Source organism: Tachyglossus aculeatus, chromosome Y2 (genome assembly GCF_015852505.1).
Source record: "Tachyglossus aculeatus isolate mTacAcu1 chromosome Y2, mTacAcu1.pri, whole genome shotgun sequence".
NCBI lineage: Eukaryota > Metazoa > Chordata > Mammalia > Monotremata > Tachyglossidae > Tachyglossus > Tachyglossus aculeatus.
In genome coordinates, this window is record NC_052094.1 from 2,673,013 (window position 1) to 2,695,628 (window position 22,616).

Here is a 22,616-nt window from a genome sequence, read left to right on the forward strand (position 1 = left end):
TACAAGATACCTTCTTCAAGAGGCCCCGTTGGAACGGCGAGGCTAATTCTCTACCAATAGATCATTCTTTCATTCATTCTTATTTATTGAGCACTTACTGTGTGCAGAGCAATGTACTAAGCGCTTGGAAGAGTACACTATAACAATAAGCAGACATATTCCATGCCCACAAGAAGCTTACAGTCTAGAGCAATCGCTCAATTGTGTTGAGTGCTTACTGTGTACAAAGCACTGTACTAAGCACTTGGGAGAGATCAATACAAGGAGCTTGAAGGGGGAGACAGATATTAAACTATATTAGGGATTGGGATAGAGTGTAAGTATATATATATATATATATATATATATATATGCATATATATATATATATATATGCCACTTGGCTGTCACTTCACTTCTCTCGGTCTCAATTAGTCATCTGTAAAATGGGCATTAAGACTGTAAGCTCCATGTGGGACATAGACTGTGTCTTGCATCTACTATAGTGCTTCACCTGTCTCCATGTTTTATTCTGTTGTCTGTCTCCCCATTCTAGACTGTGAGCCCATTGTCGGATAGGGACCCTCTCTATATGTTGCCAATTTGTACTTCCCAAGCGCATAGTACAGTGCTCTGCACACAGTATGCGCTCAATAAATACGACTGAATGAATGAATGAACCATAACCGTAAAAAACAAAAAAGATCTACTCAATCTTGTAAGTGCACTTCCTGACATACTCCACACTGTCAGCAGATGTTTGTTCTCTATTTGGCCTTAGGTAATGAGAGAACTTTAGTATGTGACAAGTGACTTTTTGCTGGATAGGATGTGAAAAATAACATGCTTTGAAAATTAAATATTTTACATTGTTTAATTGTTTAGATTAATACTGCGGTATTAATCACTATTAATACACTTAAATTGCTTTGTTCTAATTTTGAAAATCTTTGGGAATACATTAATGAAATAAACAATATTTCTTAAAAGAAACACTCAATTTATTTAGTACTCTCACTTAACATTATACTTTCCTCAAGCCAACTAAAAGCTCTAGTTAGGGATTCCCTATAATTTATGACTGTGGTTGTCTCCCCCACAGCACCATATAACTGAATAAGAAATTGCCAAGACTGTTACTCAACACTGACATTAGAAATGAGGAGTGAAAGGCTGGATGGCTGGAGCTTTCTTTTTCAAACAATTAAAGAGAAATCAATCACATTGATAATGGAGCAATCAAACTGTTTAGGGTGCTTCTTCTCATCTCTCTTGCTGCAGACCCCTTGCTCACCCCCACCCAATTCCTGCAATTCCCTCCCCCTTCATGCCAATATGTCAATCAATCAATCAATCAATTAGTTGTATTTACTGAAGGCTTACTTTATACATTTTGGAAGTGGGGTGACCTAGTGGAAAGAGCCTGGGCCTGAAAGTCAGAGAACCCAAACTCCAAACTCCTGAGTGAGTTGTCTGTACCTGCTGTCTCAAGTTCCACTCCTCCAATTCCCTCCAACTTCAGTGGTTGTCCAACCACTTCAAACAAAAACTCCTCATTATTGGCTCTAAAATACTCCATCACCTTGCCCTCTCCTACCTCACCCTGCTACTCTCCTACTACAACACAAATCATTCCTCTAATGCTAACCTTCTCACTGCACCTCAGTATCAACCATCTTGCCACTGACTCCTCACTTACATCCTGCCTCTAGCCTGGAACATCCTCCCTCCTCATAGAAGAGAGGTAATTTCTCTCCCACCTTCAAAACCTTATAGAGCACACATCTCCTCAAAGAGGCCTTCCCTTTCTAAGTCCCTCTTTCCTCTTCTCCCGCTCCCTTTTTCATTACCCTGACTTGCTCCCTTTGTTCATTCCCCTTCCCAGCCCTACACCACTTTTGTACATATCTGTAATCTACTTATTTATTTTGAGGTCTATCTCCCCACTTCTAGACTGTTAGCTTGTTGTGGTCAAGGAATGTGTTGGTTTATTGTTGTATTACTGTCAGCCAAGCACTAAGTAGAGTGCTCTGCCCACAGGAAGCACTCAATAAATATGACTGAATGAGTGAATGACCTGGGATCTAGCCCTGGCTCCATCACTTTCCAGCTGTGTGACCTTGGGCAAGTAACTTCACTTCTATGTGACTCAGTTCCCTTACCTGCAAAATGAGGAATCAAAACTATTTTCCCTCCAATTTTGATTATCAATCAATCGTATTTATTGAGAGCTTATTGTGTGCAGAGCACTGTACTAAGCACTTGGGAAGTACAAGTTGGCAACATATAGAGACAGTCCCTACCCAACAGTGGGCTCACAGTCTAGAAGGAGGAGACAGAGAACAAAACCAAACATATTAACAAAATAAAATAAATAGAATAGATATGTGCAAGTAAAATAAATAAATAAATAGAGTAATAAATATGTACAAACATATATACATATATACAGGTGCTGTGGGGAAGGGAAGGAGGTAAGACAGGGGGATGGAGAGGGGGGCGAGGGGGAGAGGAAGGAGGGGGCTCAGTCTGGGATTATGGGCCCCTTGTGTATCTTGTACCTAGCCCAGCATTTACTACAGGGCTTGGCATATAGTAGGTGCTTAACAAATGCCACACTTAACATATCCCACAAACCAGTGCACTCTGCAGCCTCAAAGCCCTTCTGAAATCACTTTTTTCTTGAGTACTGTCTAATTTCGTCACTTTATATCCCTCAACTCCCACACTTCAGCCCTGCTCCCTGAGCTACCTAAATTACTTTAATCTATATAGTATGTTGATATCTGCTACACTCCATAACTACCCCATCTGTAATTTATTTTACTGTTTCTCTCTCCCGCTAAGCTCCTTGAGGGCAGTGATTTGGTCATCTAACTCTTTCGCATTCCCCAGCTTCTTAGTAGGCTACTACCTACTAAGAACACACAGTAGCAGTTCAAAGAATGCTACTGATTGTCGTTCATGTACTGTGCAACTAGGTGCAGCTGATAGAAGCAGCGTAGTCAGGAGAAGCAGGAGGCCTAGTGGAAAGAGCATGGACCTGGGAGTCAGAGAACATGATTCTAATCCTGGTTAAGCCATGTCTGCTGTGTAACCTTGAGCAAGTCACTTCACTTCTCTGTACCTCAGTTATCTCATCTTTAAAATGGGGATTATGCTCATCTTTAAAATGGGGATTAAGACAATGAGCCCCATGTGGGACAGGGACTGTGTCTAACCTGATTAGCTTGTATCTACTCTAGCGGCCTGAACAGTGCTCTGCATATAGTAAGTGCCTAACAAATGCCACATTTAAAAAAAAAAATCTTAATAGGACTATTTTAAGCTCTAGACTGTAAGCTCCCCCTCTACACTATAAGATCATTGTGGGCATGGAATATGTCTATTATTATTATATTTCCTAGCATTTAGTAGAGTAAGTGCTCAATAAATATGACTGACTGACTGATTACTGCAAACCCTTTCCTAGGTCTTACCAAAAAGCCGCGCCTACACTGCCACAACACCTACACTTGAAAAGAAGTAAGGTGAGAAGCAGGAGTGAGAAAACCGAAACCTCAGGTACAAACATTTGAAATGAGAATCAAGGAGAAAAATTCCCATTACGTAAAGGTGTTCTTAAGAAATTAAATGTACCATCAATATGGAGGAGGTCCATATTCATTTTCCTTATTGGCAGTGATAAAAGACAGGGGATTTTACCAACACCATTTAGTTGACAGCCCATGTTTTTTGACAGAGCATTTGGCAGTGTACTACAAACTCTTTGTTCACTTCTAGTTGGGTTAATAGGGAAGGAAGCAGCATGCTGTAGCCAGCTGGGCCTTTGAACCCAGAACCAAACAGAAGAAAATATTTTTTAAAGCATGAAAGTGGCAGCCAAACAGACAAATTTGAAAGCCATTAGCAATCCCCTTTTCTTTGTTATGAAAAAGATATCCTAAAACTCAAACCAAAATCATTTCTCTTACCTGCCGAATGTGCATAGTTAACTGATGTTGTGTAGTGCAAATCTTTTCACACAGAGGACAGGTATAAGAAGACTTTTCTTCTTTAGTTTCCTGTAGAAGACAAAAGGAGAGAAACTTTAAATTATAAAGCAGTAAATTCCCTTTCAATTATTTAATGCCCAACCCTGAGATGAACAAGAGACTTTACAATCATCATCCCATTAACCTTAAAAAAAAGCCACGACAGATATTATTTAACAGAGAAAGAAATTGAGGCACAGAGTAGAATAACTAATTATGTACTTAATTATTTAATTAAATGATTATTTAATTATTTAATGCCCATCTCTGAGATGAACAAGAGACTTTACAATCATTGTCCCTCCCATTAACCTTCAGAAAGAAGCCATGATAGATATTTTTTTAACAGGGAGAGAATCTGAGGCACAAAGTGGAATGACAAATTATTAATTTAATTATATAATTATTTAATTAGATAATTGTTTAATTATTTAATGCCCATCTTTGAGATGAACAAGAGACTTTACAATTTACAATCACTGTCCTGTCAAAAGCCTTCAAAAAGAGCCGTGACAAATATGGCTAACAGAGAGAGAAATTGGGGCACTAAGTGGAATGACTAACCAATGTTAAAACTGCAGCTCCCTAATTAATTAATTCACTATACTGCCTCAAGTTCCACCCAAAACAGGGCCACATGTTCATTCTCAGTCTCCTTTGGGGGCTCCTCCTATGCCACCAACAACCTAACTGTGGGGGTCCCTCAAGATTCAGTACTGGGTCCCTTTCTATTCCCCAACTACATCCACTCCCTTGGAGAACTCATTCGCTCCCACAGCTTCAACTACCACGTCTATGCAGATGATACCCAAATCTACAATTCCAGCCCTCATCTCTCTTCCTTTCTGCAGTCTTGCATTTCCTCTTGCCTTCAAGACATCTCTACTTGGATGTCCTCCCATCACCTAAAGCTTAACATGCACAAATCAGAATTCCCTTTCTTCCCAATCAAACTCTGTCCTCCCTGTCTTTTCCCAAAACTGTAGATTGAACCACCATCCTTCCTGTCTCACAAGCCTGTAACCTTGGCATTATCCTTAACTTCTCTCTTCACTCAACTCAAATATTCTATCCATCAAGAAATTCTGTCCATTTCACCTTCACATCATCACTAATGTCTGCCCTTTCCTCTCCATCCAAACTGCTACCATATTAATATAATCACTTATCCTATATCACTTTGCTGACCAGATCATTTTTCTACAAAAACATTCAAGACATGTCACCCTGCTCCCAAAAACTCCAGTGATTTCCCATTAACCCCTAAATCAAACAAAAACTCCTTACCATTGGCTTTAAAGCACTCCAACACTTTGCCCCTTCCTACATCACCTCACTACTCTCCTTCTACAACCCAGCCCACACTTCACTCCTCTAATGCTAACATTCTCACCATGCTTTGAGCTCGCCTTTCTCACTGTCGAACATTAGTCCACGACTTGCCTTTGGCTTGGAATGCCCTCCCTCTTCAAATCTAACATGCAATTACTCTCCCCTCCTTCTCCCCTCCTTCAAAGCCTTATTGAAGGCCCATCTCCGCCAAGAGGGTTTCCCAGACTAAGCCCCCTCTTTCTTCTTCTCCCACTCCCTTCTGCTCACCCTGACTTGCTCCCTTTGTTCTTCCCACTCCTGGCCCCACAGCACTTATGTACAAATCAGTTATTTCTGCATTAATATTAATGTCTCTCAACCTACTTCTAGACTGTAAGCTTGTTGTGGGCAGGGAACATGTCTGTTTATTGTTGTAGTGTACTCTCCCAAGCACTTAGTACAGTGCTCTGCACACGGTAAGTGCTCAGTAAATATGACTGAACGAATGAATGACTGAAAGAAACAGGAAAAGAAGTGCATTGTTTACCAGAGAAACAAAGATTGGAAATGACTGTCAAGGGAATCAAGACCCTTAAGTTTTATGTTCTCGGACCAGATTCCTCTCCAATCACACAAGAGAACCTCGCACAGAACACTAACATCCCTTGGGCAGGGACTGGAAGGCCCCTGCAGGTGTTCCTCTGACTACGATCAAATCATGCCAGACTGTGTTTGGGTTATGGGATATGATGAGACAGTATAACTGTAAATGGGTGCCTACAGTTGTGTGAATCATGATTACAAGTGTTTATTTTTCCACCACAAAAACAGAAAAGTAGATATATTTATTGAGTACCCAATGGTGCAAACATTGTATTAAGCACTTGGGAAGTACAAACAAAGAAGGGAATTGTTCATGTCCAATGGAGCTTACATTTGAACCTTGAAAGGCTGCCCACTAATTTCTTTTCTCCCCCCACCCATAGAAGTGAATTTCTGTAAGTAATTTATTTTGTATTGTACTCTCCCAAACACTTAGAACAGTGCACTGCATATTATAAGTGCTCAATAAATACCACTGACTGATTGATTGATTGACATGACAGAAGAAACAGTAACCACCTCTCCAAACCCTGCACGTTTCCTGGATTGATCCAAAGTGCTTTCCTCTTTCTTGCTCAGGAGACACAGTGCCAGTGGAACTTCTCTGCTTAACAAAGACTCTTACATATGGTTCTATAATGCAGACGGGGCTCTTCCACAGAATTTCAAATGGTCACTCATAAGGCTGAGTTACCTGTCCAAACTTCAGCCTCCACACCGGTGGGGGGTAAATATCAGCACTGCTGTGCCTGAAGAACTACTCTGGAATGGTTGAAAAGTTGACCATGGTTCCCTCTAGCCCCCTTTCAGATAAAAGCAAACAGAATACCTCTCTGGGAGTGATTCACTGTATCTCCAAACTAACATAGATTTAATCTTCTCTGCCCTACCCGACCCCCACCAGACTATGAAGTGATATTCTGCACTGCAATAACTGCTCCAGCAGCCCTGCTGAACCTGACTGAGGGTTAACCAATCAGGTAAGGGCTAATCTGACAGGGTACACTATGCTGAAAAAAATCCTGGCAGCTGTGCTGACAGACTGAGTGGTGTTTAATCTCTTTGGCATTTTTGTGAATTATCAGCCTTAAAATAAAAAAAGTCAGACTAAAGATGCAGTTTGAGTGGCCTGTCCTGGAGATTGGCAAATTAACAAATGATAGGGTAATTACTGTTTCCCCTTGAAGCAAAGACCAGACATATTGTATAGCTTCAGGGAGCTGATTAATACTGACTCTAGAGTTTGTAATTAACTAAAACCCAAACTTTCTCTGGGGCTGGCAGAGGACAGGCTACTTATCACAGAACAGGATCAAAGTGGTTCAGACAAGGAATTCTGCTAGACTTGCCTCAGACTGAAATAAAGTAAATCATGCATCACTAGAACTTAATTGACACCTTTAGAGCCATGCTGCTAATGAGGATTTCCTCATCTGATAGATAAAATTAGCAGCTGGGTTGGTAACTATCCTTTCCATAATGAAACAATCTGGTACCCTTCTTCACCTGGTAGCAAATCTTTGGAGATGAGAAAGGGCTAATGAGACTTGTTCCATGGTTGCCTTTTGTACCATCCCTCATAACTCCTTGTTGAGTTGATAAACTTCTTGTTGATAAATCACTCGATTTATCTCTGTGTGGCCACATTTTTTGATTAAGTCCCATTACCACAAGAGCCCACAGAGGGCTTGGGATGAGGATCAGGAGGAAATGCAATCTTCCTATACCATGGCAGAGAGCCTTCTTTCTCTCACTGAGGATACTCCACCAGTGCAGGGGTTGGGAGGTGGGTGGTGTGCTGTGGAAGGCTGGCAAGTAGCATAATCTAGTGGATATGGTCTGGTACTGGGAGTCTGAAGGACCTTGTCTGCTGTGTGACCTGGGGCAATTCACTTCACTTCTCTGCACCTCAATTACATCTGTAAAATGGGGATTAAGACTGGGGATTATTCCTCATGTGGAATAGGTACAGTGTTCAACCTGATTAGCCTGTATCTACCCCGGAGGTTAGAACAGTGCTTGACACATATTAAGTGCTTGACAAATGTTATCATTATTATGACCGGCAAATCATTTTACTTCTCTATACCTCAGTTACCTCATCTGTAAAACAGGGATTAAAATGGTGAGCCTTAAATGGGATGGAGACTGTGTCCAAACTGATTATTTCAGGTTCAGGTCATGGGTTCAAATCCCAGCTCCACCATTTGTCAGCTGTGTGACTTTGGGAAAGTCACTTAACTTCTCTGGGCCTCAGTTACCTCATCTGTAAAATAGGGATTGGGGACTGTGAGCCCCACATGGGACAACGTGATCACCTTTGTAACCTCCCGAGTGCTTAGAACAGTGCTTTGCACATAGTAAGCTCTTAGTAAATGCCACCAGTATTATTAGTTTATATATACCCCAGTGCTTAGCACAATGCTTGTCACAAAATAAGCACTCAATACCATAAAAATAAATAATAAACAAAAAAATGAAATAATATACAAATAAATTTTTTTCAAAAGAAGGGGCAGTGTTGTTGCCTTGGTTACAGAATTTCTGAAGAGTCTGGGAAGAAGACTGCTCAAATCTGAAGTACAACCTTCCAACCCTGAAGGGTGGACAGGGAGCCAGTTCTGGGCCGGTGTTCATCACACCTACCTTTAAGCAGCCCCTTAGAATGCATGAATAGTTCTATCACAGTGTTTACCCCAACCTCTCCCTGCCAGGACATGAGGGACTGGACAGAAGACTGGGTGGGGAATGTGGTGGAGGAAGGGAGAGAGAGGCAATGGTGAAGATGAGGTGGGTGGAGAAGATTATTTATTTATTTATTTTATTTGTACATATCTATTCTATTTATTTTATTTTGTTAGTATGTTTGGTTTTGTTCTCTGTCTCCCCCTTTTAGACTGTGAGCCCACTGTTGGGTAGGGACTTTCTCTATATGTTGCCAATTTGTACTTCCAAAGCGCTTAGTACAGTGCTCTGCACATAGTAATTGCTCAATAAATATGATTGATGATGATGATGAATTATGCGTCACACTTGAAATGCAAAAGCATTTTTTTCACCAAAAGCTTGGGAAATACAGTCTGATGAAATGCTTTACAACCATCAGTGGAAGAGAATGTTCAGCAAAAAGCAAGAGCCTTGTTAATCCCACATTAAAACCATATTCAACATTTTGGGACAAACAGTAGTTGCATCACAGGACAGGAGTAAGGGTGGAATGAAGAATCCTCATCAGCAGTTCTTGGTAAAACCCAGACAAAAACACACTTAACAATTACGGTGGTGCAAAGGAGAGTCAACTGTGACCATCTTGCTCACCATTCCTCAGCAAATACATACACTCAGATCTCACCATCATACCTCCTCTGTTGTTGGAAATGTGGAATTGCAGACATCTTACAAAAGGATGTGCACATTTTACAAAGGATGGGATTGAAGAAACAGGCAAACTAGGGGACAGAAAAACCTGGATTCCACAGCTTCTAGGGCCTGCTCTACAGGCCGGTAGGATGGCACAGAAAAAGTCATAACTAGGCCAAATGGGGAAATTTCTAAGTGGCTACAAACCGCTATGGAGTGGCAGTTTGACCTAGAGGAAAGAACACAAGTCAGGGAGTCAGAAGACATGCGATTAGTCCCATGGGGATTGGGATTGGGACAAGACATTAGTCCCAGCTGTTCTTTACCTGCTCTGACATTGTGAGCAAATCATTTAATTGCTCTGTGCCTTAGTTTCTTCAACCTTAAAAAATAGAATCAATGTGTATTTTTCCTCCTACTCAGCCTGGGAGCCCAAAATAAGCACTTCACAAATGCCACAATTCTGATTATCATTAAACCAAGGACTCGTTTTTGCAGCTTCCTCCAGTTTTCCCATCCTGAGCATTAGTGGGTGTGTAGTTGGGACTATCTGCTACAAGCAAAAACTCCTCTCCTGGCTTCAAGGCTCTCCATCACCTCACTCCCTGCTACCTCACCACCCTTCTCTCTTTCTACAGCCCAGCCTGCACTCCTCTGCAGCTAACCTCCTCACTGTGCCTCATTCTCACCTATCCCGCCATCGACCCATGGCCCATGTCCTTCCCCTGGCCTGGAATGCCCTCCCTCCACACATCTGCTGAACTACCTCTCTTCCTCCCTTCAAAACCCTACTGAGAGCTCACCCCCTCCAGGAGGCCTTCCCAGACTGAGCCCCCTTTTTCCTCTCCTCCTCCCCTCCCCATAGCCTCCCTGACCCTACCTCCTTCCCCTCCCCACGGCACCTGTATATATATTTGTACAGATTACTCTATTTTACTTGTACATATTTCCTACTCTATTTTGTTAATGATGTGCATTTATCTTTAATTCTATTTGTTTTGATGATTTTGACACCTGTCTACATGTTTTGTTTTGTTGTCTGTCTCCCCCTTCTAGACTGGGAGCCCATTGTTGGGTAGGGACTGTCTCTATATGTTGCCAACTTGTACTTCCCAAGCGCTTGGTACAGTGCTCTGCACACAGTAAGCGCTCAAAAAATATGACTGAGTGAATGAATGAATGAACAAGCAAACAGGAAGTCCAGAAACTGGAAACAAATAGAGCAAGGTTTAAGTGTTGCTTGCTCATGTTTTATGATGGTGACTAATTTCCTCTTTTAGTAAACAATACTTTGAAAGAGTGAATACCAAACACCATATGGGCCTGGGAATCAGAAGGACCTGGGTTCTAATCCCAGCTCTGCCACTTTACTGCTGTGTGACCTCGGGCAACTTCTTTAACTTCTCTGTGCCTCAGTTACCTCATCAGCAAAATACAGATTGTGATTGTGTGCCCCATACTGCAAAGGGACTGTGTCCAACCTAATCTACTTGCATCTACCCCAGGTCTTATTTCAGTGCCTGCCACATAGTAAGTGCTTAACAAATACTTGTAGAAAAAAACACAATTGAAAAATTTTTGTTTTAACTTTTCTGTAAAAGTCCAAATGGAAACATATAAGACTACTTCCTATCTATTACAGTGCTTGGATACTCATTAACTATCTCCTCTTTGTTGTCCTAGAGAAGACAAAAAGTAGCAAAGCAGTGCTCTTCTAGGCTATAAAGAAACCAAGCAGACTAAACCTCTAGGCCGTCTCTACCCTGCAACCCAACAATGATGTTACAGGGTGCAGTGCTCTGCAATATCAATCAGTGGTACTTATCGACACAAATATTATTTGTAATAAATTTTTTAAAAAGCTGCAAAGGTTTAATACTTGCCCATCAAATATCTCCTTCCTTAATCCCTTACCATTTTTTTCCTCTTGCTTTCCCTGATCCCAGATTAGCAGGAACATCAAGAAGGATGGTTATCTTCTCCATTAGGCTTTTCCAACACCAACCTACAACATGTGCTAAATCTGGGCAGCTCTGGCTGCTAGTCTTGCCTAAAGGGAATCAACTTGCAAACTAAGCATTTACATTTCTCTGCCTAGAGGCCATGGAAAACCAAGGAAACTGTCTTGAAAAACTCTCGCCCATTTCACTAAGTCTACCTAAAGCTTGCTGACCTATGACTCTTCGGCAATTTGAAAGAAAATATGGAGGCTGATTAATGGAAATACCATTTGGAGATGTACACAAAACTGTCACTAATATCTGCACCAACAAAAGACGTCTTCCTTCCCAAAGTAATCTAAAGAAAGACCTCGATAGGATGAGTTATGTGGGAAATGAAAGGGGGAGGAAGATTAATAACTACTGAGTACCAGATCCTGCTTTAGAAAGCATCATCATCATCAATTGTATTTATTGAGCGCTTACTGTGTGCAGAGCACTGTACTAAGCGCTTGGGAAGTACAAGTTGGCAAAACAGAGACTCAAAGGGAAATCATTCTTCCCAATGTTCATCACACTTCTCTAATATCAACAATCACCTTTTTGATATGTGCACAATTGGTTTACCTGATTCCTCCTGCCAATTCGATTCAGTCCTGAGGATTTTGCTGGGGATTTGATGTTTTGCGAATTTCCACCATTCTCAGCCACCCTCCCCATACTCATTACTGCTGACATCATGGTGTTAATGGAAGACAGATCCAAACCTTCCAAGCTGCTAAGTGAATTTGATGTCACAGAGTTGCAGTTCAAGGTTTTGAGCCTTTTCCTCTTCCCTGGAATAAAAGAGAGGAGATGGAGGCTAGATATCCACCAACAATTTTTAAAGAGTTCAAAATAAGCAATGAATCAATGGTATTTATTGAGTTTAGAGCCCTGTACTAAGGTGCTTGGTAAGACATGCCCATTAATTACATAGTTCGCCAGGGGTTTAGGCAGCAGCTGTACCTTGTGAGGACATGGAATAAAAGGAATTAAAAGTAAGATATCCTAGCCCATCTTCTCTATTTCACCACTTGGGCTAAAAGAAAGCAAGTTTCAGTAGGAAGCCAAACGATGGAGCACTTTTCTCCTGAGGCTGGGTAGCCTTCAGTCCCCTATGGAGCTAAAAACTCCTTGCAGATAACAGATGAGTCTACCAATTCTGTTGTGCCGTACTTTCCGAGTGCTTAGTACTAAGCACAGTGCTCTGTACTAAGTAAGCATTCAACAAATACCATTGATTGACCATTGCTGTTCTTTCTGATCCTTACAAGAGGCACAGCTCCCTGCAAACTTCTTCACCTCTACCTATTCTAAACCTCCAACTCTGATTTAATAATACTAATAATGATAACTTTGGTATTTGTTAAGCACTTGCTATGTGCAAGGCACTGTGCTATGTGCTGGGCTGGATGCAAGCAAATCAGGTTGGACGCAGTCTCTGTCCCATGTGGGATTCAGTTTTAATCCTTATTTTACATAAGAGGCAGCCATGGCACAGAGAACTGAAGTGATGTGCCCAACCTCACACAGCAGGCAAGTGGAAGTGCCGGAATTAGAACCCAGGTCCTCCTTACTACCAGGAAATGCTACTCGACCTCTTCTGACCTCATCACTAATTCGCTACTACAATTCTGCTACAGAAATAGAGCTGATGATTTAACTAGACTTTATTTAATTCCATTAGCACATTGTCACAGACTGTCAGACACATATATTGTATATTTCCTAGTCACAGAGGACTGTAGAGCTATCAAAGAATATGGCACAGCTTCTAGATCACCCTTACCACCAATCGACCCCTGAAGTTACAATTTAAGGGTAATCATAATGTCAGTGTTTACTAAACCACTACTAGGTGTCCAGCACTGTGATAAGAATGATGAGAAAAACAAGATAATAAGATCAGACACAGCCCCTATCCCATAAGGAACTCACAATTTAAAAAGCAATATCATAACCTCATTTTACAGATGAGGAAACTGAGGCCCAGAGAGGCTAAGTGACTTGCCCCAGGTCACGGAGCAGGCAAACGGCCAACTTGGGATTAGTTTATGGCATTTGACTCCATGTCTCCAGCTCTTTCTGCTATGCCAAATCACATCTAATTTACCACTTGCCATTTATTTCTGCAAAAGAAACAAAACAAAATAAAACTAAGGATTGATAGATGACACATAGGTCTCAGAGTCATGGAATCAATTAATCATTAATATTTATTGAGCCCTTACTATGTAAAGGACACTCTAAGTGCTTGTGAGAGTACAGTACAGCAAAGTTGGTACACATGTTCCCTACCCACAGTGAGTTTAGAAGGGGAAGCAGCTACTAAGATAAATGAATTACGAACACAGACATAAGTTCTGTATGTGAATAAAGTGTACAAATCCAAGTGCAAGGGTGATACACAGAGGAGTAGGGAGAATGAGGGCTTTGATGGCGAAGGATTCATGGAAGAGGAAGAGGAGAAAGAGAAAGAAGAGCAGGAGGAGAAGGAGGAAGATGAGGATATACGATTTTAATAAGACTTTGAAGGTGGGGAAGGGGAATTCCAGACCAGAGGCAGGATGCATGTTGGCAGCGAGATGGGATAAAACTGAGATACAGTGAATAGGTTAGCATTGGAGGAGCAAAGTGAGCATGCTGGGTTGTAGTAGGAAATCAGCAAGGTAAGTAGCAAAGTGATTGTGTGCTTTAAAGTCAATGGTAAGGGATTTGTTTGATGTGGCAGTGAATGACTGACCACTGGTGGTTCCTAAGTGGGGAGACATGGACTGAACTTTTTTATGAAAAATAATCCAGGCAATAAAGTGTGAACTATACTCACTCCTTTGGTGAACTCATTCACTGCCACTGTCCACCTCCTTCGCTTGAGCTGCCGAACGCTGCTGGCGAAAGTCTAAACACCATGCCAACCTCGTTCATTTCAAGGTTATCCTTTCCTACCTTAACTCAACCCTCTCTTCTGCCAGACAAAGCTATTTCTCCTCCCTTATTGACACCCAAGCCCATCACCCCCGCCAGCTCTCCCGTACATTCACTCTTCCATTCCTCCCCCTCCTCCTTCCCTCACCCCCAACTATCTGGCCTCCTACTTCATTAACAAAATTAAATCTATCAGGTCCGACCTCCCCAAAGTCACTTCCCCCCCTTCTCCAAGCCCCCATCTCTCAACACTCTCTGCTACTCTCCCATCCTCCCCAGCAGTATCCTCAGAGGAGCTTTCCTCCCTCCTCTCAAGTGCTACTCCGGCCACCTGTACTTCTGACCCCATTCCCTCTCATCTCATGAAATCTCTCGCCCCATCCCTTCTCCCCTACTTAACTTCCATCTTCTCACTCTCCACTGGTTCCTTCCCTTCTGCCTTCAAACATGCCCATGTAACTCCCATCCTAAAAAAACCCTCTCCTGAGCCCACCTCACCTTCTAGTTATCGCCCCATATCCCTCCTACCATTCTTTTCCAAACTCATTGAACGAGTTGCCTACACGCGCTGTTTCGATTTCCTCGACAACAACTCTCTCCTCGACCCCCTCCAGTCTGGCTTCCGTCCCCTACATTCCACGGAAACTGCCCTATCAAAGGTCACCAATGACCTCCTGCTTGCCAAATCCAATGGCTCATACTCTGTCCTAATCCTCCTCGACCTCTCAGCTGCCTTTGACACTGTGGACCACCCCCTTCTCCTCAACACGCTATCCGACCTTGGCTTCACAGACTCCGTCCTCTCCTGGTTCTCCTCTTATCTCTCCGGTCGTTCTTTCTCAGTCTCTTTTGCAGGCTCCTCCTCCCCCTCCCATCCTCTTACTGTGGGGGTTCCCCAAGGTTCAGTGCTTGGTCCCCTTCTGTTCTCAATCTACACGCACTCCCTTGGTGACCTCATTCACTCCCACGGCTTCAACTATCATCTCTACGCTGATGACACCCAGATCTACATCTCTGCCCCTGCTCTCTCCCCCTCTCTCCAGGCTCGCATCTCCTCCTGCCTTCCGGACATCTCCATCTGGATGTCTGCCCACTACCTAAAACTCAACATGTCCAAGACTGAACTCCTTGTCTTCCCTCCCAAACCCTGCCCTCTCCCTGACTTTCCCATCTCTGTTGACGGCACTACCATCCTTCCCGTCTCACAAGCCCGCAACCTTGGTGTCATCCTCGACTCCGGTCTCTCATTCACCCCTCACATCCAAGCCGTCACCAAAACCTGCCGGTCTCAGCTCCGCAACATTGCCAAGATCCGCCCTTTCCTCTCCATCCAATCTGCTACCCTGCTCGTTCAAGGTCTCATCCTATCCCATCCGGACTACTGCATCAGCCTTCTCTCTGATCTCCCATCCTCGTGTCTCTCCCCACTTCAATCAATACTTCATGCTGCTGACCGGATTGTCTTTGTCCAGAAATGCTCTGGGCATGTTACTCCCCTCCTCAAAAATCTCCAGTGGCTATCAATCAATCTGCGCATCAGGCAGAAACTCCTCACCCTGGGCTTCAAGGCTCTCCATCACACCAAGCTAGCTCTCTTCCTCCCTTCAAGGCCCTACTGAGAGCTCACCTCCTCCAGGAGGCCTTCGCAGACTGAGCCCCTTCCTTCCTCTTCCCTTCGTCCCCCTCTCCATCCCCCCCATTTTACCTCCTTCCCTTCCCCACAGCACCTGTATATACATATATATGTTTGTACATATTTATTTCTCTATTTATTTATTTATTTATTTTACTGTAAATATCTATTCTATTTATTTTATTTTCTTGGTATGTTTGGTTTTGCTCTCTGTCTCCCCCTTTTAGACTGTGAGCCCACTATTGGGTAGGGACTGTCTCTATATGTTGCCAAGTTGTACTTCCCAAGCGCTTAGTACAGTGCTCTGCACACAGTAAGCGCTCAATAAATACGATTGATGATGATGATGATGATGATGGCTTCAACTATCATCTCTATGCTGATGACACCCAAATCTACATCTCGGCCCCTGCACTCCCCCCCTCCAGGCTCGTATCTCCTCCTGCCTTCAGGACATCCCATCTGGATAATAATAATAATAATAATAATAATAATAATAATAATAATGGCATTTATTAAGCGTTTACTATGTGCAAAGCACTGTTCTAAGCGCTGGGGAGGTTACAAGGTGATCAGGTTGTCCCACATGGGGCTCACAGTCTTAATCCCCATTTTACAGATGAGGTAATTGAGGCACAGAGAAGTGAAATGACTTGCCCAAGTCACACAGCTGACAATGGGTGGAGCCTGGATTTGAACCCATGACCTCTGACTCCAAAGCCCGGGCTGTTTCCACTGAGCCACACTGCTTCCCCTGCCTGCCATCTAAAACTCAATATGTCCAAGACTGAACTCCTTATTTTCCCTCCCAAACCCTGTCCTCTCCCTGACTTTCCTGTCACTGTAGGCAGCACTATCATCCTTCCTATCTCACAAGCCCACAACCTTGGCGTCAACCTTGACTCTACTCTCTCAATCACCCCACACATCCAATTCATCACCAAAACCTACCGATCTCACCTCCACAACATCGTCAAGATCTGCCCTTTCCTCTCCCCGTCGTCCCCCTCTCCACCCCCCATTTTACCTCCTTCCCTTCCCCACAGCACCTGTATATATGTTTGTACGTATTTATTACTCTATTTATTTATTTATTTATTTTACTTGTACGTATCTATTCTATTTATTTTATTTTGTTAGTATGTTTGGTTTTGTTCTCTGTCTTTTAGACTGTGAGCCCAATGTTGGGTAGGCACTGTCTCTATATGTTGCCAATTTGTACTTCCCAAGCGCTTAGTACAGTGCTCTGCACATAGTAAGCGCTCAATAAATATGATTGATTGATTGATTGAGCCAAACCATTACCTTGTTGGTTCAATCTCTCATCATATCCCGACTGGATTACTGCATCAACCTCATCTCTGATCTCCCAACCTCCTGTCTCTTCCTGATTCAGTGTATACTTCACTCTGCTGCCCAGATTATCTTTGTACTGAAATGCTCTGGGCACATCACTCCCCTCCTCAAAAATCTCTAGTGGTTGCCTGTCAACCTTCGAATCAAGCAAAAACTCCTCACTCTCGGCTTCAAGGCTCTCCATCACCTCGCCCCCCCTCCTACCTCACTTCCCTTCTCTCCTTCTATAGCACAGCCCACACCCTCCACTCCTCTGCAGCTAACCTCCTCACTGTGCCTCGTTCTCACCTGTCCCGGCATCGAACCCTGCCCCACGTCCTTCCCCTGGCCTGGAAAGCCCTCCCTCCACAAATCCGCCAAACTAGCTCTTTTCCTCCCTCCAAAGCCCTGCTGAGAACTCACCTCCTCCAGGAGGCCTTCCAAGACTGAGACCCCTTTTTCCTCTCCTCCTTCCCAATGCCCCACCACCTCCTTCCCCTTCCCACAGCACTTGTATATAATTGTACATATTTACTACTCTATTTTGCCTGTACATACTTGCTACTCTATTTTATTAATGATGTGCATATAGCTATAATTCTATTCGTTCTGATGGTTCCATCACTTGTCTAGATGTTTTGTTTTGTTGTCTGTCTCCCCCTCCTAGACTATGAGCCCGTTGTTGGGTAGGGACTGCCTCTATACATTTCCGACTTGTACTTACCAAGCACTTAGTACACTGCTCTGCACACAGTAAGTGCTCAATAAATACAATTGAATGAATGAATGGAGTGGGGAGAGAGGAGGCAGGGAGATAGGGATGGAGCTAACACAATAATCAAGGTGGTCCAGGATAAGTCATAAGTCTTTGGATCAATATGGTGTCAATTTAGATAGAAAAGAAAGGATAAATTTTATTGATGTTGTGAAGGTAGAGACCTGATAAGATTTGGTGACAAACTGAATATGTAGGTTGAAAGAAAGAGATGAGACTAAGGCAAAATGCCAAGTTTGCAGACTTGGTAGATAGGAAAGACGGTGGTGCTATCTCAATGATAGAAAACTGGGGGAGGACATGTTTGGAGGGAAGAGTAAGAGTTTTGTTTTGGGCATGTTAAGTTTGAGGGGTCAGCGGGAGCAGAATATTACATTAGAGAAGTTTTGAAGGCAGTATCTCAAAAAAAGATCACCCGCCTTCTTTCATCCCTTCACACCTTATCGAAACACATGTTCCCTCCCTCCCTTCCTCCCCAACAGCCATCTTCAAACGTTCATTTTCCAATGGCTCCTACTCCACTACTTTCAAAAATGTTCATATCTACTCCAGCTTGAAAAAACCCTCCTGTGACCCCACAACTCCCTCCAGTAATCATCTCATCTCCCTACCTTCCTCTCCAAATTCCTTGAGCGAGTTATTTATACCAACGGTCTCAAGTTCCTCTCCTCCACTTCTCTCCAATCTGATTTCTCCTTCTCCTTCATTCCTCAGACACAAGCCCCTCAAAGTCACAAATGATTTCCTTCTTTCCAAATCCAATGGCCACTACTTCCAACTAAATCCTCCTCGACCTCTGAGCAGCTTTTGACAGCCACTTCGTCCCCCTCCTCCAGCTCCCAGAAACATTATCCAACCTTAGCTTCACTGTCATTGTTCCATCCTGGTTCTCCTCTTATCTCTCTGGACACTCATTCTCAGTCTGTTTCGCAGGCATCTCGCCCCCTCCTACCTCACCTCCCTTCTCTCCTTCTACAGCCCACCCCGCACCCTCTGCTCCTCTGCCACTAATCTCCTCACCGTGTCTCGTTCTCGCCTGTCCCACCATTGACCCCCGGCCCACGTCATCCCCCGGGCCTGGAATGCCCTCCCTCTACCCATCCGCCAAGCTAGCTCTCTTCCTCCCTTCAAGGCCCTACTGAGAGCTCACCTCCTCCAGGAGGCGTTCCCAGACTGAGCCCCTTCCTTCCTATCCTCCTCGTCCCCCTCTCCATCCTCCCCATCTTACCTCTTTCCCTTCCCCACAGCACCTGTATATGTTTGTACATTTTTATTACTCTATTTATTTATTTATTTATTTTATTTGTACATATCTATTCTATTTATTTTATTTTGTTAGTATGTTTGGTTTTGTTCTCTGTCTCCCCCTTTTAGACTGTGAGCTCACTGTTGGGTAGGGACTATCTCTATATGTTGCCAACTTGTACTTCCCAAGCACTTAGTGCAGTGCTCTGCACACAGTAAGTGCTCAATAAATACGATTGATTGATTGACTGATTGAGTGACTGGTTTCATTCAAGGTTCAATTCTGGGTCCCTTTCTATTCTCCATCGACATCAACTCACTTGGAGAAATAATGGCTTCAACTGCATGGATGAGCAAACAATAATAAAAGTAATGATGATAACTGTAGTATTTGTTAAGCACTTACTATGTGCAAGACACTGTATTACACGCTGGGTTGGATACAGCAAGTTGGGCTGGACACAAATTGGGTTGGAAACACATATTCCCTGTCCCACATGGGGCTCAGTCTTAATACCTGTTTTACAGCTGAGGTAACTGAGGCCCAAAGAAGTGAAGTGACTTGCCCAAGGTCACAAAACAGACAAGTGGTGGAGCTGGAATTAGACCACAGGTCCTTCTGAGTATCAGGCCCATGCTCTATCTTTTAGGCCACACTGTTTCTCATCTCATCCAAATCATTTCTATCTATCTATATAGATATCTATCATTTCTCCTCCTGCCTCCAGCCTGCAACAGCCTCCATTTTCATATCTAACAATTATTCACCCTGACCTGAAAGCCTTATTGAAGACACAACTCCTCCAAGACACCCCACCTTGCTAAACTCTCATTTCCTCTTTTCCCACACCCTTCTCCATCACCCTGACTTGCTCCCTTTATTCAACTACTCCATACCAGCCCACAGCACTTAGTCAGCCAGGCAATCATATTTATTGAGCCCTTACTGTGCACAGAAGGTGAAGGGTGAAGGAGGAGGTGAATAAGATATTTGGAGAGTACAAAATAACAATATAGCAGACACATTCCCTGCCCATAAAGAGCTTAGAGTCTGGAATGGAGGACAGACATTAATATAAGTACAAAAATACAGGTGTGCACACAAATGCTATCAGGCCAGAAGGTGGGCAGTGAATAAAATGAACAAGTCAGGGCAATGCAGAAGGGCGCTGAAGAAAAGGAAAAGAGGATTTAGTCAAGAAGGCCTCCTGAAGGAGATGTGCCTTCAATAAAAGTCTTTGAAAGTGGAGAGAGTAATAGTCTATCAGATATGGAACAGGAGTCTACTCTAGGCCAGACACAGGACACGGGTGAGAGGTCAGTAGTGAGATAGATGAGATTGAGGTACAGTGAGAGCTATGCAGTAGAGAAGCAAAGTATGCAGGCTGTGTTGTAGTAGGAAAGTAGCAAGCATAGGTACTAGGAGGTAGGGTGACTGAGAACTTTAAAACCATGGTAAGGAGTTTCTGTTTAATGTAGAAGTGGATGGACAACTACTGGAGTTTCTTGAGGAGTGGGGAAACAGAGCTGGAAGGTTTTACAGAAAAATGATTCATTTAGCAGAGTAAAATATGGACTGAAGTGGGGAAAGACAGGAAGTTGGGAGGTCAGCAAGGAGGCTGATACAATAATCAAGATAGATAACATAAGTGATTGGATTAACCGCTACTAGGTTGGAAGGGAAAAGAAGGATCCTAGCAATGTTGTGAAGACTGAACTAGGTGATGGATTAACTAGGTGGGTTGAATTGATTGATTCATTCATTCAATCGTATTACTTGAGCACTTGTATGCAGAGCACTGTACTAAGTGCTTGGAAGTACAAGTTGGCAACATATAGAGACCGTCCCTACCCAACAACGGGCTCACAGTCTAGAAGGGGGAAACAGACAACAAAACAAAACATGTGGTCAGGTGTCAAGTCATCAGAATAAATAGAAGTAAAGCTAGATGCACAACACTGACAAAATGAAAAGAACAGTAAATATGTACAAGTAAAATAAATAGAGTAATAAATCTGGACAAACATATATGCAGAGCTGTGGGGAAGGGCAGGAGGTAGGGCGGGGTGACGGGGAGGGGGAGAGGATAAAGGGGTCTCAGTTTGGGAAGGCCTCCTGGAGGAGGTGAGCTCTCAGTAGGGCTTTGAAGGGAGGAAGAGAGCTAGCTTGGCTGATGTGCGGACGGAGGGCATTCCAGGCCAGGGGGAGGACATGGGCAGGGAGTTGGCAGTGGGACAGGCAAGAACGAGGCAAGTGAGGAGGTTAGCGGCAGAGGAGCAGAGGGTGCGGGCTGGGCTATACAAGGAGAGAAGGGAGGTGAGGTAGGAGAGAGCAAGGTGATGGAGAGCCCTGAAGCCGAGATTGAGGAGTTTTTACTTGATGCGTACGTTGACTGGTAGCCACTGGAGATTTTTGAGGAGGGGAGTAACATGCCCAGAGCGTTTCTACACAAAGATGATTTGGGCAGCAGCATGAAGTATAGACTAAAGTGGGGAGAGACAGGAGGATGGGAGATCAGAGAGGAGGCTGATGCAGTAATCCAGTCAGGACAGAATGAGAGACTGAAGCAGCAGGGTAGTGGTTTGGATGGAGAGGAAAGGGTGGATCTTGGCAATGTTGTGTAGGGGAGATCGGCAGGTTTTGGTAACGGATTGGATGGGAGGGTTGAACAAGAGAGCAGAGTCGAGGATGACACCACGGTTGCAGGCTTGTGAGAAGGGAAGGATGGTAGTGCCATCTACAGTGATAGGAAAGTCAGGGAGAGGGCAGGGTTTGGGAGGGAAGATAAGGAGTTCAGTCTTGGACATACTGAGTTTTAGATGGTGGTCAGACATCCAGATGGAGATGTCCTGAAGGCAGGAGGAGACACAAGCCTGAAGGGAGGGAGAGAGAGCAGGGGCAGAGATGTAGATTTGGGTGTCATCAGCGTAGAGATGAAAATTGAAGCCGTGGGAGCAAATGAGTTCACCAAGGGAGTGAGTGTAGATAGAGAACAGAAGGGGACCAAGAACTGACCCTTGTGGAACCCCAACAGTAAGGGGATGCGAGGGGGAGGAGGAGCCCACAAAAGAGACTGAGAATGAACGGCTGGAGAGATGAGGAGAACCAGTAGAGGACGAAGTCAGTGAAGTCAAGGTTGGATAGCATATTGAGGAGAAGGGAGTGGTCGACAGTATCGAAGGCAGGTCAAGGAGGATTAGGATACAGTAGGAGCCGTTGGATTTGGCAAGAAAGAGGTCATTGGTGACCTTTGAGAGGGCAGTTTCCATGGAATGTAGGGGATGAAAGCCAGAGTGGAGGGGGCCGAGGAGAGAGTTGGTGCTGAGGAATTCGAAGCAGGGTACAGATGACTTGTTCAAGGAGTTTGGAATGGAATGGTGGGAGGGAGATACAGCAATAACTAGAAGGAAAGGTGGGGTCAAGAGAGGGTTTT

At 43.7% G+C, this 22,616-nt stretch overlaps 1 protein-coding gene across 1 annotated transcript in view; it reads right to left on the reverse strand.

The window, feature by feature from the left end:
• The window catches only part of LOC119946690 (ras-responsive element-binding protein 1-like), a 249,262-nt gene that overhangs the window by 114,015 nt on the left and 112,631 nt on the right, over positions 1–22,616 (reverse strand). Inside the window, exons 4-5 of the mRNA XM_038768104.1 lie at positions 11,855–12,063; positions 3,954–4,043 (exon numbers count right to left, since the gene is read on the reverse strand). Of these exons, the coding sequence (XP_038624032.1) occupies positions 3,954–4,043; positions 11,855–11,968 (204 nt within the window). The 5' untranslated portion in view covers positions 11,969–12,063. The remainder of the gene's footprint in view (positions 1–3,953; positions 4,044–11,854; positions 12,064–22,616) is intronic.